The sequence below is a fragment of the Musca autumnalis genome, unplaced genomic scaffold (genome assembly GCF_047663935.1).
Source record: "Musca autumnalis isolate F117 unplaced genomic scaffold, ASM4766393v1 scaffold_5, whole genome shotgun sequence".
Classification (NCBI taxonomy): Eukaryota; Metazoa; Arthropoda; class Insecta; order Diptera; family Muscidae; genus Musca; species Musca autumnalis.
The window spans coordinates 98,762,171-98,779,264 of NW_027412088.1; the positions used below are offsets into that span (position 1 = coordinate 98,762,171).

The 17,094-nt window shown below is 39.0% G+C and overlaps 2 protein-coding genes across 22 annotated transcripts in view; both read left to right on the forward strand.

Moving 5' to 3' along the window:
* Positions 1 to 17,094, forward strand: part of Miro (mitochondrial Rho GTPase) — a 637,534-nt gene that overhangs the window by 103,472 nt on the left and 516,968 nt on the right. The window lies entirely within an intron of this gene.
* LOC141406088 (F-box/LRR-repeat protein fbxl-1) overlaps positions 1 to 17,094 on the forward strand; it is a 134,822-nt gene that overhangs the window by 48,868 nt on the left and 68,860 nt on the right. For 6 of the 21 annotated variants that reach the window (XM_073991142.1, XM_073991151.1, XM_073991141.1 and 3 more), the window contains exon 2: positions 15,603 to 15,802. The exons of 5 other annotated variants lie outside the window; for them this stretch is intronic. Coding sequence is in view for 5 of the 16 variants with exons in the window: in XM_073991157.1 (XP_073847258.1) it covers positions 15,794 to 15,802 (9 nt within the window). In the remaining 11 variants the exon portion in view is untranslated. Of the gene's footprint in view, positions 1 to 14,888; positions 15,438 to 15,602; positions 15,803 to 17,094 lie in introns of those variants that run through there. 10 more of the 21 variants (XM_073991140.1, XM_073991148.1, XM_073991155.1 and 7 more) reach the window with 4 other exon arrangements.

The window sequence follows — 17,094 nt, forward strand, 5'->3', positions numbered from 1 at the left end:
TATCCTATAAAATTATAAAGTCAACTGATTTTTCAAAATCGAAAAGTCGACTTTTTAGTTAAAAGTAAAAATCCAGAAAGTCGAGTTTTGATTTCGGTTCCGTATTCCTAATTGTGGCACCACCATGTATGATAATGTTGATCATTCAAAGGTAATTGTCGGCTTCATGAATTCTACCTTTTTGCCAAATGATGTCATCCAAATTGATTGAAAATGACTTAAATGCCTGAAATAAAGCCAAATCGTGATGTCTAACAATCCATAAATAAAATAAAAAGTAATGTATTCCAATTCTAATTAGCCAACTAACTTATCATATGACCTTCGTCATAGCCTAAGAAATCTAAAGACCTGCTAATATTTTATTTAAATGATGATTATTTCATTTAATATGCACTTTTCTTCAACATTCCAGCCAGGCACACGCTTGGCAAGCCTCACAGGAGGGAATAGCCGCAGAGAGAGGGAGAGACAGACGGGAGGACAGACATGCAAATATTGTATAGCCCACATTTCATGGTAGATTACAGCGATGATGATACGCTAGAGAGATACCCACCTATATATGTATGTTCTTACATACATACGAGTATGGATGTATCTAATGTGTGTACATAGTAGATCGTCCAGTAAATTCCAATACCCAATACCCATAATCAGACACAAAATCTCTTGGTTCACTGGCTGCGCCTGGATGTTGGGTTGGTTGGTCAGTCGGTTATTTACTTTGGCAATCGATTCTATCAATCAAAAATACATATTTAGCACACCATTCCCCAAGGCGCTGTATTCCTCTTATCTCCATTTCCTTCTCTGCACGTCTGTTCATCTTCTTCTTTTTATGACCTTTTCCTTTTGCCAATTGCATCTTTGGATTCTCTTTTTTTGTTTTTATTAAATTTCAATTTATTACATTAAGCATTACAAGAAATAAAATAAAATGTTGATAGAAATGAAAAGAAGTGAAAGAGAAAAAATAAAAGAATCTCAAGTTAAATATTAGTGATGTCAACTTTGATAACAAAGCGTGCAACGCAAAGTATTTTTCCCTAAATTGAAATTATTTTGATGGGTACCTCATCAGATGGACTGCTGCCTTTCGATAAAACTTGTAATGTTGGGCCACTCTCTCGCTCTAGATCCGAAAACATGCCATTGTGTTGCCCTACTGAAAAAATCTTTGTCTCCTGATGCAGATGGTCCACTGGTGACATGAGAAGGCACTAGAGCTGGCAAACTATCGATATTCCCAACATTACACATTTTTGATATTTTATTTCAAAAATCTTTTGATATCGATATTATCGTTAATTTGTTATCACCATTAATTTGGAAATGAAAATGGCGGAAATGTCTATACTTTTGTTGACATTTTGCACAAGTAGTTCCCAGAAATATAAAGGAGAAAAAAAACAATTGCTTTTATTTAATAAAAAATGCATAAAAAAATTTGTACGTGTGAATACGGACTTACTTTCTCACGTCCACAAAACCGAAAAGTCACGAAGTTTCTATTTATTTCAATGAATTTTAGGTTAACGATTTTTAATCCAATAATATCAATAGACAAAAATATCTACCCAAATTGGATTTTTAAAAAAATAATCGATATTATCGAAATGCCAGCTCTAGAAGGCACCCAATTGCGGTTCTTAGTGCGGCGATCTCACAGTTTTAAGATGGCTTTGCACTTATAGCTTACCACAGACCAACCTATCGTGTCAACAAAGTTTCTTTATCTACATGCCAAGTGTGGCACTTGAGCCTATACCTCAGAATGGCGCGGACGACGTAAAAATGCAGTTGATTGTGACCCTTAGAATATTGGGGCAGTTAGTGGTCGCAATTCTACCAGGACATTCAGTTCATCTCCACAGCCCATGTGGTGAACAAAGTGAACATAGATATAGTGGCGGATATTTGTATATTCATCCCTCGGAGAAAGGTATCACAAATGACATCAGGAAAATTAGCCGATACCCCAAGGTTATACAATAATCCACATTCGTAACAATCTCAATGCCGTCTGAAGGGAGCACTATACATGATATGTAGACATTTAATAGATCCGCAAATATATCCCCACCTTGGGGAACTCACTCGACGTGACATCGAATTCTGATTCCTGAATTCCACGTACGACTGGCGCCCAAACATATAAATTATTAACCATGTTTCAAACCTGGCCTGAGGGAAGGTAGTTTGCTCGACATTGCACGGTTTTTTTCTGGTTGAGTCCTCGACTAATATGTGTGGAGATGACGTGCATCGCTGTTGTAATGCTTACAAAATCCATGCAGATGATCGGCTGCAGGATTGCTAAAAAAGCCTCAAGAGTCTTTGCGACAAAAATAAAATCAATCTTTACGATTCTTATTTGCTGGCATCCTTACCTGATTTCAATAATGGGATCACGCTGCTAATTTTCCTGACTACAGACACGATGTGAGTGGACAGCGACAGATTGAAAACTTTGGCTTTGGGTGATTTAGCGTTCGCAACATCATCCATTGTAAATTCTGATGGTTTCTTCTCGGCAGGAAGAGATCTAATGCGAAATAGTTCTCTTCTCTTTGCCCAGTCACTCCCGGGGTACTCCATAAATTGTCGATTAAAATTACTTCCACACCTCTCGGGATCAGTCAGTGTTACGTCGCCAAACGTAACTGAAGTTCTATCTTCCTTCTTGCCAGTGTTAGAGGGTGACTCAAATTTTGCCCACAATTCACTTATTCCGTCTCTAACGTTGCTACTCTTCAGAGTTGCATTCGAGTATTCGACCAGCAGATATGTTTATACCGAGCGCCTGCTGCAGTGATGATGTCCCGGAAGTTGTTTTCTGCTACTCGAACATCGAAAGTTCTCTGCAGTTCTCTGAATCGGTGATTAATAAACTCTCTGAAACTCGGGCAATTAGCTTCCCATGATTGATGAAAGTGTGGCGTTCTGAAAAGTAACAAGTAAAAAAGTATCAGTCGGCTTTGACGACAGAGATATACCTTCAGCCTATGTCTGGGGTCTTTTCAGAAATTTGTGGCCCTTTTTGGACATTTGAACTTGCCGACATAAATGTTGATTGGGATTACAGTTACAAAGTGTTGCGGAGGGTGTACTTGAAGGAATGGACCGACATAGTCCATTATGGAAGTGGATCTTATTCAAGGAGTCATATATTTTCGATAGATATCGCGCCAACTAGCCATTTCAGTAGATTACATGTCCACGGAAAACATAATGAAAAGTTCTTAACAGGACTCAACGAACACCATCGGTATACATTTACAAACGATGTTCTAACGGAACCTTAACTGCACTTAGGCACAAACATTGAACTTTTGTGGGAAAGGTACCCTAAGAAGAGGACCTATATGGACCTTTTTAGAAGTTAAACTAAATTTGGACAAAATATTAGGAGATCCAAAGTTTGGACCAAATTTGGTTGATCGGTTTGGGAGTTATCGTGCTCTCCAGCCACTACATATGGTGCCATAGGGTTTTTTACCCCTTTCGGGCTGTTTTCTAAATAAGTATGGACTTGCCTCTGAAAAAAAAAACTTTTACCGTCGTAATGGAGGCGGCAAAGGCAAGTTGCTCCAACAAAAATCAAAGTGATTCGAGGGCAGGTCTTAAAGTGAACTTATCCGAAATTTTGTGTGGGAGGTACCCGAAGGAGTGGACAAATATAGTCCATATTCAAACCTGATCTATATCTGGTAAACATATTAGGATGTGTAAAGTATGGACCAACTCGGTTACTCCCTTCAAGAGTTATCATGGCCACAATTTTTCCGAACATTTTTGAACTTTTGTGGGGGAGGTACCTGAAGGAGTGGACCGATATAGCTTATCATCGAACTTAAATTAAGTTTGGACAAAATATTACGAATGTCAAATTTTGGACCGAATCGGCAGATCCTTTCGAGTGTTATCTTGCGCTCCAACCACTACACACGGTGTCATGGGGGTTTTTTGCCCTTTCAGGCTATTTTCTCAGGAAGTATGGACTTGCCCCTGATGAAACTTGTACCTTCGTATGGGGGGCACTGAATACAAGTTGCTACAGCAAAAATCAAAGCGATTCGAGAGCAGGTCCTAAACTGTACTTTTCCAAAATTTTGTGTGAGAGGTCCCCGAAGGAGTGGACCGATTGAGCCCATATTGGAACCTCATTTAAGTCTGGCAGTATGGACCAAATCGGTTACTCCCTTCAATAGTTATCGTGCGCACAAATTTTCCGAACATTTGTGGCGGAAGTACCGGAAGGAGTGGACCGAGTGGACCATCTTCCAACTTAAACTAAGTTTGGACAAAATATTACGAAATCCAAATTTTGGACCGAATCGGTTGATCCATTCGAGAGTTATCGTGCGCTCTAGCCAGCCAGACAAACAGACAGACGGACGGACATTGCTAAATCGACTCCAAATTGTCTGAAACGGATTTCGTCCAAACATACTTGGGCACATTTTGCCCGTATGAAAGTGTATATACCCTCGTTAGCATAAATGCTGAGGGTATAATGAAGTCGAACGGTCTTTTGATGGAGACAGTTATGGCGAGATGGTCTGATCCAAGAGAAACGACGGGTTGCCAGGTGACAATGGTTATGTCTGGCGAACTGTGACACTCTCCGCTAAAGGGGCGTCCCCATTGAACGTGCAATCTGCTCAGCCAGCACTATACCCCTCCGGTCGTTTCTGAGGACCGAATGTCACAACTCATGATGAGTATTTAAGTCCCCCAAGACCAGGCAGTTATGACCTTGCAAAACCGGGCAGAATGTATACCTTCAACAACTCTACTTCACGAATTCCACACCTGATGCTATACATTCCATGCACGGGTCATTAGACCCAGGCTCAAGCAAGATAGGTCTGTGTTGAACAGACTGGTGCAATAGTAAAGCTAATCCCCCATCTCCACTTGTGGTGCGATCCTTCTTCAGTTCGTTGTTATCATCACAACGTTGTAAACAGCAGTTATTGTTGGGCTCTGTTTCCTGCACCGCCGCGACCATGATATTCTTTGGACTCATGAAATCCATTATTTACTCGACCTTACCTCCTCGGAGTCCATTGAAATTAAATTGCAAAAAAGTATGAATGTTCAGGACGGCTGGAGTTTAGTGCTGTGTGTGCGGCTGCTGTTGGGGGGACAGCGAGTCCAAAACAAACACTGAGATGCACCCACTGCCGCCATCTATTGCATCTCACCGAACCTTGAGTGAGGCGGATGCAGACGTGACAAACCGAGAACATATATATTTGACCCGTCACGGACCAAAAGAATGCGGAGGCATTCAGGGATATCCTGTTCCCAATACGGAAAAAGGATATAAATACAAAAATATATACACTGAGATGACAGCCGCTGGCCGGAACACGGATTTCGTGGGATTAAGCATCAATTGTTCTTGAACTCGGTTTTCTGCGTCACCGCGACGACATTACGTGCTGACTAGAATCCTCATAGCCTCAATTAGAATATTTTTATATATATACATACTGTTTTGAAAGACCCTGATATTCTTCCGACTCACGAAGTCTACTATTTCCTCGATCCTCCGAGGTAAGAACAAAATTTCAAAATAGATACATTTTTCAGGGATTGGAAGAGCAACGACCGGTATTATGTGATGCGTGTGCGATAGTAGTTGGGGGGAAGTCTGGGGGAGTCTCGTAATCTGATAACGAAGACGACTCACGGGGGGTTGGATTCACGCTGCATGCAGCAACGTACAGAGCAACCCCTGAGATGCTCCCGGTATCTGTTGCATCTCACCGAAGTTTGAGTGTGGTGAATGTAAATGTGACAAATCGAGCACATCCATATTGGTCTTGGGTTTTCCACGAACTCGTTGCGACCCCGGGTTGGCCCTGGCCACGGTGTATGTATGTACACAGAGTTGGTAACCGCTGGTCAATTACGGTCAATGGTACGGTTCCGGGTCAATTCGGTGTCGAAGAATCCTCCGTCTTGGATTTGTGGCTTCGTCGGCGGACCTGGGTAGCACCGTGGTACAATGGATGACATGCCTGCCTTGTGTGCCGAATGTCCGGTTTCTATACCCTAGCTATACATCATAAGAAAAACAACGGTGGCAAAGCCCCTCAGCTAATGGTGGCTTACATTTCTTGAGGATTTCAGTCATGTAAAACTACAAGAGGTGTCGTTAGACACGCCTTTTGGACTTGGCTATAAAAAGGGGTCCCATATCATTGAGCTAATAATTCTCTTATCCTTTCGGGTCCTATCTTTGCTATTTTCCATAATATTAACAAGTGAAAAGTGAGAGAAGTCTCCCTTGTCCCGTATGGGATGTTGTGGAACAATGTTTGTTATGTTGTGTTAAAAGTGCTCGGCAAGGCCGAACTTTTTATACCCCCACCATAAATTATATTGAAACCAGATTTCAGTAATTTCTAAAACTTTGAAAATACAGAAAATCGGGCCGTAACTAAATATAGGTGCTATATCAAAACTTCGATCTATGTATATCGATAATTCTCTGCCGAAATATTTTATAGCTCAAAGGAGACTAGGTAATAAATTTTAGCCATTTCCTAATGAAGATTAAATACCAAATGTCAGGCATTTCGGTGCGATAATGAGGCTAAAATCTTAAAAATACCGAAAAAATATCGTATCGTAATATTTTGTCCAAACTCAGTTTAAGTTCAAAAGTTTAAAAAAAATGTCTATAAATTCCGGCATAGATCTGGTTTGGATATACTCCTTCGTGTACCTCTCACACAAAATTTGAAAAGGGAACAGTATAATAGCTCGTTTCGGATCGTTTTGAAAATTTTATGCAACAAGTGCTTCTTGCTTGTTCTGTTACGACGGCGTAATTTTTTTTTTTTTGGAGCAAGTCCATTGTCCTGAGATAATGGCCTAAAAGCTCCAAAAAAGCCTGTCGACACCAACTAAACTGGGTAGAACCTAAGATAATCCTCGAAGGGAAAAACCGATTTGGTCCTCACATCGTATTATTTCTTACAGTGTCGTATTATGTCCAAATATTGACCACTCTTCGGGTACCTCCCACACAAAGTTTGGAATGACACGTCTGAGATTGTTTTAAAAATGTTTAGCAACATGTTGTGTATGCGGCCCTAGTTACAACCGTACATTTTCCATACTTCCTGAGGAATTGGACCCAAAAACTCAGAAGTATTGTGTTAACTTCTATTCTTTAGATTCGAGGCTGAGAGTATATCTCTGTCTGCACAGCTGACTGATACTTTATTACTCGTTTTTATTATTACTGTTTCCTTTAGGATATTCGTGGAAAATAGTTTTTTTTTTTTTAATATTGGCATCACTGAACGAAAAATACTCTGTTGGTTATGATAAAGAAGAAAAAGAGAAGCAAAATTATAACGAAACAAGAAAATAAATGTTATGGATAGCTGGGTTGACTTACTGCTTGGTTGGATTGTTTAACTGCAATAAAAACCATCTGAATGCTTTTTTGAGTTTATTTTGCATTTCCTTTGTTCTGTCTGTTATTTTATACAGGGTGTTGCAGACTCTCAATCCGCTATTTCACTCGTAAAATAATGGTGTTTTGTTTCTTCTATCTTACTGGGATGTGGGTGGTGTATGGCGTACTAATATTGTCATAGACTAATGAAGACATAGACGTCGGATCACTCAATTTTTCCGCGGTCAAGTCACTCAAACCCGAAAACTCAAATTGTAAAACAATTGTCATTATCTGTTATCTTCATTGAGGGTAATAGAGAGGGTCATTGTAAACAATGCCATTTATCTTTTGGGCTCAATTTCAATACAAATTAAACCTTTCGTTAAAACGCTTTCAATGCCAATATCCTGCTGCTATGGCTATTTTTTGGGGGAAATTGTTTTATTTTTTATCATAAAAGACAGCGACGAGGACATGACAACGTCATCACTTAGTTGTCATGTTTAGTACTAACAACTACAACTAATTGTGCCGTAGATGCATCAGCCCAGCTGATGGGACATTGAGCTGTCAAAATGGTTGTATTTGTGTAGTTTTACAATGTTTTGAAAGTATATTCTGAAATGACTGCTCCTGATTATTTTGGTCTGTGCCGGGACGGTGGAAACCCTAGGACCAATTTATACGTGATAAGTTTTTCACATCCGCATCCACCACACTCAAACTTCGATGAGACGCATTAGATGTCGGGAGTGGGTGCATTTCAGGGGTTGTTCTAGGGACTACGGCAGGGACTATGTTTCTGCGTGAACACAGACCCCAGTGAGTCGTCGTCAGAATACGCGACTACCCCGTAGTCCCCTCCATAGCCGTTGTTGTTTCAATCCCTGAAAATTTATCTTTTTTTTTGGAATTTAATTGCAATGGACTCCGAGGCAGGGTCGAGCAAACAGTGGATTTCATGAGTCGGCGCAAGCGCAACAACAATTGCAGCTTACAGCGTTGTGATGGTTACAACGTGCTGAGAAAGGATTACACCAGAAGTGGAGCTGGGGGATTAGCTTCTCTATTGCAACAGTCTGTTCACACCTATCTCGCTTGAGCCTGGCTAATGATAGCGCACCATCAATAGTGATCCTACACAGGATCCACCACCCCGGGACCGCTCTCGCATTACTTCGGTGTGGCGTTCATTAACTGATATCTTCAGTTTTCACTTATTTTGCTACTCCCCCGTCCATAATGCATTAGCATTGTGATTAGGGGTTCGATATTGTTGTTGATAGATTATTTTTCCTGCCATTACTTCTTGTATAAATGCAGAATATTTTCTCATTTTTTTTTCATTCGTTTCTATCATTTGATTCATTACTTCTTTAATATTGCCTGTTTCTTCTGCGTCAATGCTGTGTGAAATTCGCTTTGTTTTCCAGTGATTGCACGTAAGAAGTGTATGTTCGACGTTGTCTTCATTTTCACAACAAAGTTCACATGTTGGGGTATCTTTAATTTGGAATTTATAAAGATAGGTACCAAAATTTCCATGATCGCTAAAAATTTGCGTCAGGTAAACGTTTAGTTCTCCATAACTTCTTCTCATCCATGTTTGTATAAAGGGAATACGATTGTAAGTATATCTGCCTTTTGTACAGGTTTGCCATTCTTGTTGGCACTTCTCAAAAAGTCGTCTTCTGGCTTCTTCCTTGATCAACTTGCGTTGATCGAATATATCTTTTCTTTCTTCTAATATCATTGGTATCGGTGGTATTCCGGCAAGAACTGATAAGGCTGCTGTTGCGATTGTACGGTAAGCGGATGTAACTCTTAGTGTGCAGGTCCGATGTACCATCTCCAGGATCTTGCATAGTGATTGGTTATTTTTTATAGCACCACTTATGATAGGAGCAACATATGTTACTTGCGCATTGGCCACTATGCTGAGTGTATATATCCCGCCTATAGATCCAGATTATGGGCCCAATATTAGCCCGCCTTTGGAAGGTCATAACCGTCAGGTCTTGGGGACACTTTAATGCTCATCATAAGTTATGGCATTCGGTCCTCGGAAACAACCAGAGGGGTATAGTGCTAGCTAAGCAGGCTGATAGCTGTACGTTTTGCACGATTAATGAGGAGGCCCCTTCCAGAATTAGTGGAGAGTGTCACAGTTCGCCAGACATAACTATCGTCCCACCTGGTCTGACAAATCATGTCACCTGGCAACCCGTCATTTCTCTTGAATCAGACCGTCTCCCAATAATTGTCTCCATCAGTAGACCGTCCGATTTAAAAACTAATCACCTAATTGGCTGAGTTTCAGAGAGTTCACTAATCACCGATTCAGAGATCTGCCCAACCCTTCCCGAAGAGAGACCAAAGTTGGAGGTGCCGGGAGTCGAGTATCTCACTAAAGTTCTCAACCAGACGCTAGCTACCAACATCGTTCCCGAATTCTGGAAAATGGGCGGGTGGTCCCGCTACTGAAACCGTGCAAGGATTTAAATGTGTATCGTACAGACCGATGTCGTTTTTGTCGCCCGTAGCAAAGACCCTTGAGGCTTTAGTCCTCTTCAGCATCAGAAATTGCTATCCAGTGTCTGGTCATTAGCATGGGTTTCGTACGAATCACAGCGCTGCACGCCTTCTCCACACATATTAGTCGAGGACTCAACCAGAGCAAATCATGTGATAGAACAATGATGGAGGCGCTTGACTTATCAAAAGCCTTTAATACTGTCAAGCACTCCACGCTGTTTTAGGACATCGAGCATACAACCTCCGGTGAAGTTTGAAACGTTGGACAATCAATTATATGTATGGATGCCAGTCGTACGTGGAATTCAGGTACAGGAAGTCCAAGTCTCTTAGAGTGAAACAGGGAGTTCCCCGAGGTGAGGTGACATTTTCTGAACTGTTTAACCTCTAACTCTGCTGTATTCTAACGTAAATGCCTCGACACATAAGAAGCATGGCATTCTTGCTGAAGTCATATCTGATAAAAGACTAAAGATCAAGTTCGACCTAATAAAAAGATTTAAGAATTACATTTGAATTAAGTCGAACTTGGTCTTTAGTCATTTACCAGATATGTCTTAAGCAAGAATGTCATGCTTCGTATGTGTCGAGGCCTTAAGGCATGTTGATATAGGGGTTCCCTCTTGTAACTTTGGTCCTCTCTTCCTAGAGCAAAAATATCCCTCTGACATGACTGGGTGGGGGTTCCTATCCACCATATGGTGACTAGGTTGCTGTACTGTTAGAATCTTTGTCTTCTCATGTAGCTAGTTCACTGATGACATGAGGAGCCACTCTGTTGCAGTTCTCAGGGCGGCGTTCTGACAGGCTTAAATATTTTCCATTGCGTAGCACTTATATTCGCGGTCCACACTGGCGCCGCATAGCTTACCACTGACCGTCCTATCGCGTTATATGTGGTCAAAAAAAATTCTTTATCTGCTCCCCAAGTGCTGCCGGCTAGGGGCTTGAGCACCTTGTTCCTACATCTCACTTTGTCGTAGATAGCTGTGGCATGAGCGAACGACATCAATATGCTGTCGAATGTGACCCCTAGAATTTTAGCGTTTTTTGTGGTCGGAATTCTGCTATCATCAACCATGACATTCAGCTCTGTTCTCGCCTCTGCCGTCCATGTGGTGAACGATGTGGCCGTAAGTGGAGGTTAGCTTTTCACAAATGAAATCAGGGAAGGGAGCTGACGCCAAGATCGTACAATCATCCGCATACGTTACGATCTCAATTTCCTGTAGAGGGGGCAAAATACAGGAGACGTAGAGGTCAAACTATTCACCTCACCATGCGGAACTCCGTGTTCCACCCGACAGGGCTTGGACTTCTTGTTCCGGAATTCCACGTCAACTTACTGTGCTGATTACGGAACCCATGCTGATGATCGGCAATTTAATAGCTGGGGAGGACTTAAGCCCTAAAGGCCTATGTACATAAGCTGCCTCGCCTGCTTGCCTTGCTTGCTTCTGATAATAGAATAAAAAAGAAAAGGGCAACCCAGTTCGAAATTTGCTCGGCCGTCTTTATTCTTTTATTTTTATTATGTCAGATATGAAGCAGGAAAGCAAGGCAAGCAGGCAAGCTGCTTATGTACCCAGGCCTTAATGGTCTTTGTCACAAAAGCAAAATCGGTCTGTATGATTCACCTTTGCTGGCATCTTTGTCTGGCGTCAGTAGCGGGACTGGGAGTAGGTAAGTCGATTTTCGATTAGTCGATTTTTTGCAGTCAAAAGTCTAAAAATCGAAGTCGAGTTTTGACTAGAGCTGGCAAACTATCGATATTCCCAAGATTAAATGATTTCGATATTTCATTTCAAACAAGTAGGAAAAGCGTTAAGTTCGGTCGGGCCGAACTTTTTATACCCTCCACCACAAATTTCAGCCATTTCGGTGGATTAATGCGGCCACAACCTCCAAAGTACCGAAAATCGGAAGGTACTGTTCTATGGGGGCTATATGATGGCGTGGACCTATACCTACGAATTTCTGGGGGAAAGTTTTATTCCCCAAACGAAGACTAAATACCAAATTTCAGCCATCTCGGTGTGATAATGAGGCCAAACCCTTCAAAATACTGAAAATCGGCAGAAATCGTCCTATGGGGGCTATATCAAAACGTGGACCTATATAAACATTTTATGATAGAAATGTTTCTTAGCCTCTGGAAATGCAAAATACAAAGTTACAACCGATTCTGTTGTCAAATGGGACTAATACATTCAAAATGTATTAAAATGACGCGTACTTTATATGGGGCGTTATATGGGGGTAATACCAAAACGTGGACCTATATAAACCAACTTAGGTAGGAATGTTTTTTGGCCTCTGGAGACACAAAATACCAAATTATAACCAATTCGGTGGTAAAATGGGACAAATATCTTAAAAATTCCTTAAAACGACGACGCGTCACGCGTCATTTTGTATGGGGGCTATACGAAAGCGTGGACCTACATAGCCCGCTGTCAATACCAAAAGTCCTACGTACATATAATAGATTTTCCCAAAATTTCATCCACCTACGTCAATCCGTTCGGACGCTAGAGTGATTTCCACAGACGGACGGACATGGCTATATCGATGTAGAATTGCACGCTGATCAAGAATATATATAGTTTGTGGGGTCTATAATGATTATTTGGAGTAGTTACAAACGTAGTGACAAACTTAATATACCGCTATCCTATGGTGGAGGGTATAAAAATCGATTGCTATCGATATTATCGTTAATTTTTCATTACCAATAATTTTGAAATGAAAATGGCGGAAATGTCTATGCTTTTTTGACATTTTGCACAAGTAGTTCACAGAAATAAATATAAAGGAGAAAAATCAATTGTTTTATTTAATAAAAATATACAAAAATACATTTTATTTTTTTGAAAATTGTGTACGTGTGTCTACAGACTTACTTTCTCACATCCACCAAACCGAAAAGCCGCGAAATTTATATCTATTTCAATGCATTTTAAATTAGCGGGTTTTAATCCGATAATATCGATATACAATACTATCTATCGATATTGAATTTTTAAAAAATAATCAATATTATCGATAGGGCCACGATTTTTTGCCAGCTCTAGTTTTGACTGGGTGGAAAATCGCATTATCGATTATTTTGTGATCGATTTTCGATTTTACCCATAGATTTTAGTTGACTTTGGCGGTTCTGCAGTTTTCTGAAATCATCGAAATCATCTGTGGAAAGATCAAAAGAAAACTCGAAAATCAACGAATAGTCGATAATAATCGATTTCCTGCGGTTATCAAAAAGTCGAAATTCGAGTTTTAGAACAATTGAAATAATCGCCAGACCTAAAAATTCCATTTTTAGTTTTAGGGTCAAACCTATAGCTCTGCGTGTTGCGTGTGCGTTCAAAAATACAAAAATTCAAAAACAAAATACATGTATTTCAAATTGAAGTACATGTATTTTGTTTTTGTATTTTGAACGCACACGCAAGACGCAGAGCTATAGGTTTGGCCATTAGACCAAAATCGAAAAATCGGTTATTGCATTTCATTACCTATCCCTAAGCGGGACCAACCTGCCCTTTTTCCAGACTTTGGGAACAACGTGGGTGGCTTGCGACAGGTTGAGAACTTTAGTGAGATACCCGACTACCGGCACATTTAGCTGTTTCAGCATTACCACGGAGATTCCATCAGGGCCCAAGGCTTTGAATGATTTAGCGTTCCTGGTGACACTCGCAACATCATCCATTGTAAATTGTGATGGTTCATCCTCTCCAGGAAGAGATCTAATGCGATGTAGTACTCCTCGCCCTGTCACTGCAGGGGTGCTGGACAAACTGCCTATTGAAATAACTTGCGCACCTCTTCGGATCAGTCAGAGTAACGTCGCCAAACGTGATTGAGATCCTATCTTCCTTCTTTCCAGGGTTCGAGAGTGAGTTAACAGTTTCCCACAATTCACTTATTCCGTCTCCAATATTGCATCTCTTCAGATGATTTAACAATTCCTTGCATTCCACCTGTACTCCTTATGGTCCTGTTTACAGCGATATTATCCTTTTCGTGGGCAAGTCCATGCTTCCTGACATAATGTTTCATCATTTAGGTATGAAGTCATTGTACTGCATTGTCTAAAAGGGAGACCATTCTGTTCGTCAGACAATTCGTTGTCAATTTTTTTCTTTTGCCTTTTGAGGGTTAATGAACACCAACATGGCAAAAAATGCATTTTTATCTATCTTTGTACCCCAACAAAAGATTGTTTGCACGAATTTTAATAGATACAATTTTGTGAGCGTGTGTGTGTGATAAGAAAAGACAGAGAGAAGTTTAACTGAAAACAAAAACAGATGCATGGATGGGGCAAGAGTTGGAGCATGTTTTTGAAAATGCATTGCAATATTCGGTTAGTTCGCTCTCAAAACCCATATGACAGAGAGAGAGAGAGAGAGTTTGTGTGTTTGAATGTGTTTGTGGGGGGATTGTTTGTTATGGGGAATTGTTTTGAGTTGACTAAATCTCTCTATCTCTTTGTCTCCCCATATGTTTTGAATTGTTCTCTGTTATTGCTGTGTAAGTGCATTCGTTTGTTTTCGTTGAGTATCTGTGTTTGTTGCTGTTTATATTTGTTTTTGTTAAATTCTCGTTTCACATTCATAAAAAAGAGAACTGCACTTTCATTTTATTAAAGCAAAAAAACATGAAAAAAAAAACAGTTGGCTTTATTTTTCGTTGTTGTTTATTTATTTGGGGAGCACTTTAACAATGTGTGAATTATTGTTGAGTGTGAGAAAAAAAACTGTGTTTTTTGTGTCTTTCTTCTACGAGCAAAACTGAGCGCCCACTAACAGCAGCCAACAACCAGTTTAACAGATACATTGACAGTCTGACTTTTGGAATCAACGTTCGAACGAACGTTCTGTTCTTTCAACACAACAGATTTTTTCCACCAGTTTAGTGAACACAAGACGGTCCGAGAGAGAACAACAGATGAAAAATTCGAAAAAATACCCAAGTCGAATCTAAAGAAGAACGAAATTTATGTTGAAAAGAAGAAAACCAAAGAAAAAAAATCATTATAAAAATAGAGGAGAACAGCAACAATAGAAAGAAATAAATAAAATACATAATTGTCACGCTGTTGTTGTTCAATAAAGAAGAAAAAAATTCACTTTGTTGTCTAATTTTGGAAATACTATGTAGAATATTTCAAGATTCGAAATCTCATAACGTTCGTCGGATATGACATTCATTTAAATAGTTTCAATTTTTTTGTTTGTGTAAAAGCTGTTCTGTTCGGGTTATTGTGTTCTTTCGAGCTTTCTTTCCAAAACAAAAAATTATTAAATAATTTGTGAAGAAAACGGTACGCGTGTTTTTTTGTGAAAAAAATTAATACCAAACCAACAAAAGAAAAGTATATAAATTGCCTATTAATAAAACGTCTCCTCTCTATACATATTATAAAAAAAGACAAAAAGAGGAAACCATGATAAGAAAATAAAACGTAATAAAGAAATTTGTGTTTTTAAAAAAAGAAAAGGAAATACAAAAAAATTCAATTTCATAGCTAAAACCACAAAAGTTCATGGTTCTTTAAGTGATTATTGGTCCTTCAAAAATATTTAAAGTAAAAGAAAATATATAATATAATAAAATATCTATTTTCCAGTGTTTCCGATGCCTTAATGCAAAAAATAAATAAATTCAAATAAATACCAATTGAAAAGCAAAAAAAATCTGTATGAAATACAAGTGCAGCAGTGTTGTGGTCTAAAAAAAGTAAAAGTGTTTTTTTTGTTGTGCAAAAAAATCCAACCAACAAAACAACAACAACCAGAAAAAATTGCCTGCAAAAAATCAATGTTTAAAGTAATTCATTCTTCTATACCTACCATCCATCTATCCACATTGTACATCTTTCTTCAACCTTATGACCCCCCAATCACCCAATACACATTTAATTTAAGCAAAAAAAAAAAAAAAACGAAACACATTTCACTAATTTGCAAAACAAAACATATTTCTTTTTGTTTTTTATTTATTTATTTTGGATAATAAACTCACGCGTTTCCATTTTTTTCTGTGCCTCACATAAATTATTCTATATTTTCTTCAAAATATTGAATATTTAATATTTTTAAACGTAGATAGAAATTCTAGTTTTTCCTTCCAACACCAAATTCTCTCACACACACTCTCAGTGCCTGCCAAAAATAGGGATGCCATCATTTAAAAATAAAAGCCGACATCAGTAGTGCGAATCTCTAACACATTTTTTGAGAACCTATTTTATGAAAACCTATTCGCGCCACCAACCGTACATTTACTAAGGTAGATGCATTAGCAATCTGTTATGCGGGGCATACACTATGGGCATGCACGACAGCATTTGTAATAGTATTAGTAAATTTTGAAGTTTTTGTCAATGTATTTGGGAGTAGTTTTGGCAGGATTGAAATCAAAATAGTTTTGATTTTGTAAATGAACCCCTTTCAATCCGATGAATTTTGTTTATTTTCCAAGTAACCAACAAATAATTTTTGAAAACAACAAATATTATTTGTGAGGAAATTAAAAAAATTGGAAAACTTCAACCCAAAATCGAGTTTGGAGGAAAATTCATCATTTTTGGAATATGGATTGAAGGAATGCCACACACTATTCAATCACACACGTACACAAGGGTTCATTTGGCAGTGCAGTTTGGCAGTATAGTGTATGCCCCGTATTACAGCAATGTCAAAAAGTTATACAAAAATAAATCATTTCGAACATTTTACTAGGCACAACTTCATTCCGAAATTATTACCGAAAGTATTGTTCAACGAATTCAACAAATATTTACATTTTTTCATTAATATATATATTTTTTAAAATAAACACATTTTTTGTCATCTACTTTCTTAATGTACTTTGAAGAACACATAGGTTTTCATAGTTCGATTTTTTCATTCATTACCAAATATTCTATCGAATCGAAATCCGTAATTAGGACCCGGGGGCTGCATTCTTAGATGATTTATTTGACTTTTACGCTATGGAATTGACATTTGAAACCCAAACCCACTGGGTTAATCCGGTTAAGTGCAAACGGGGTATTATGATAATTTCAAATAAAAACAAATAAGAACGGCGTTAAGTTCGGCCGGGCCGAACTTGTT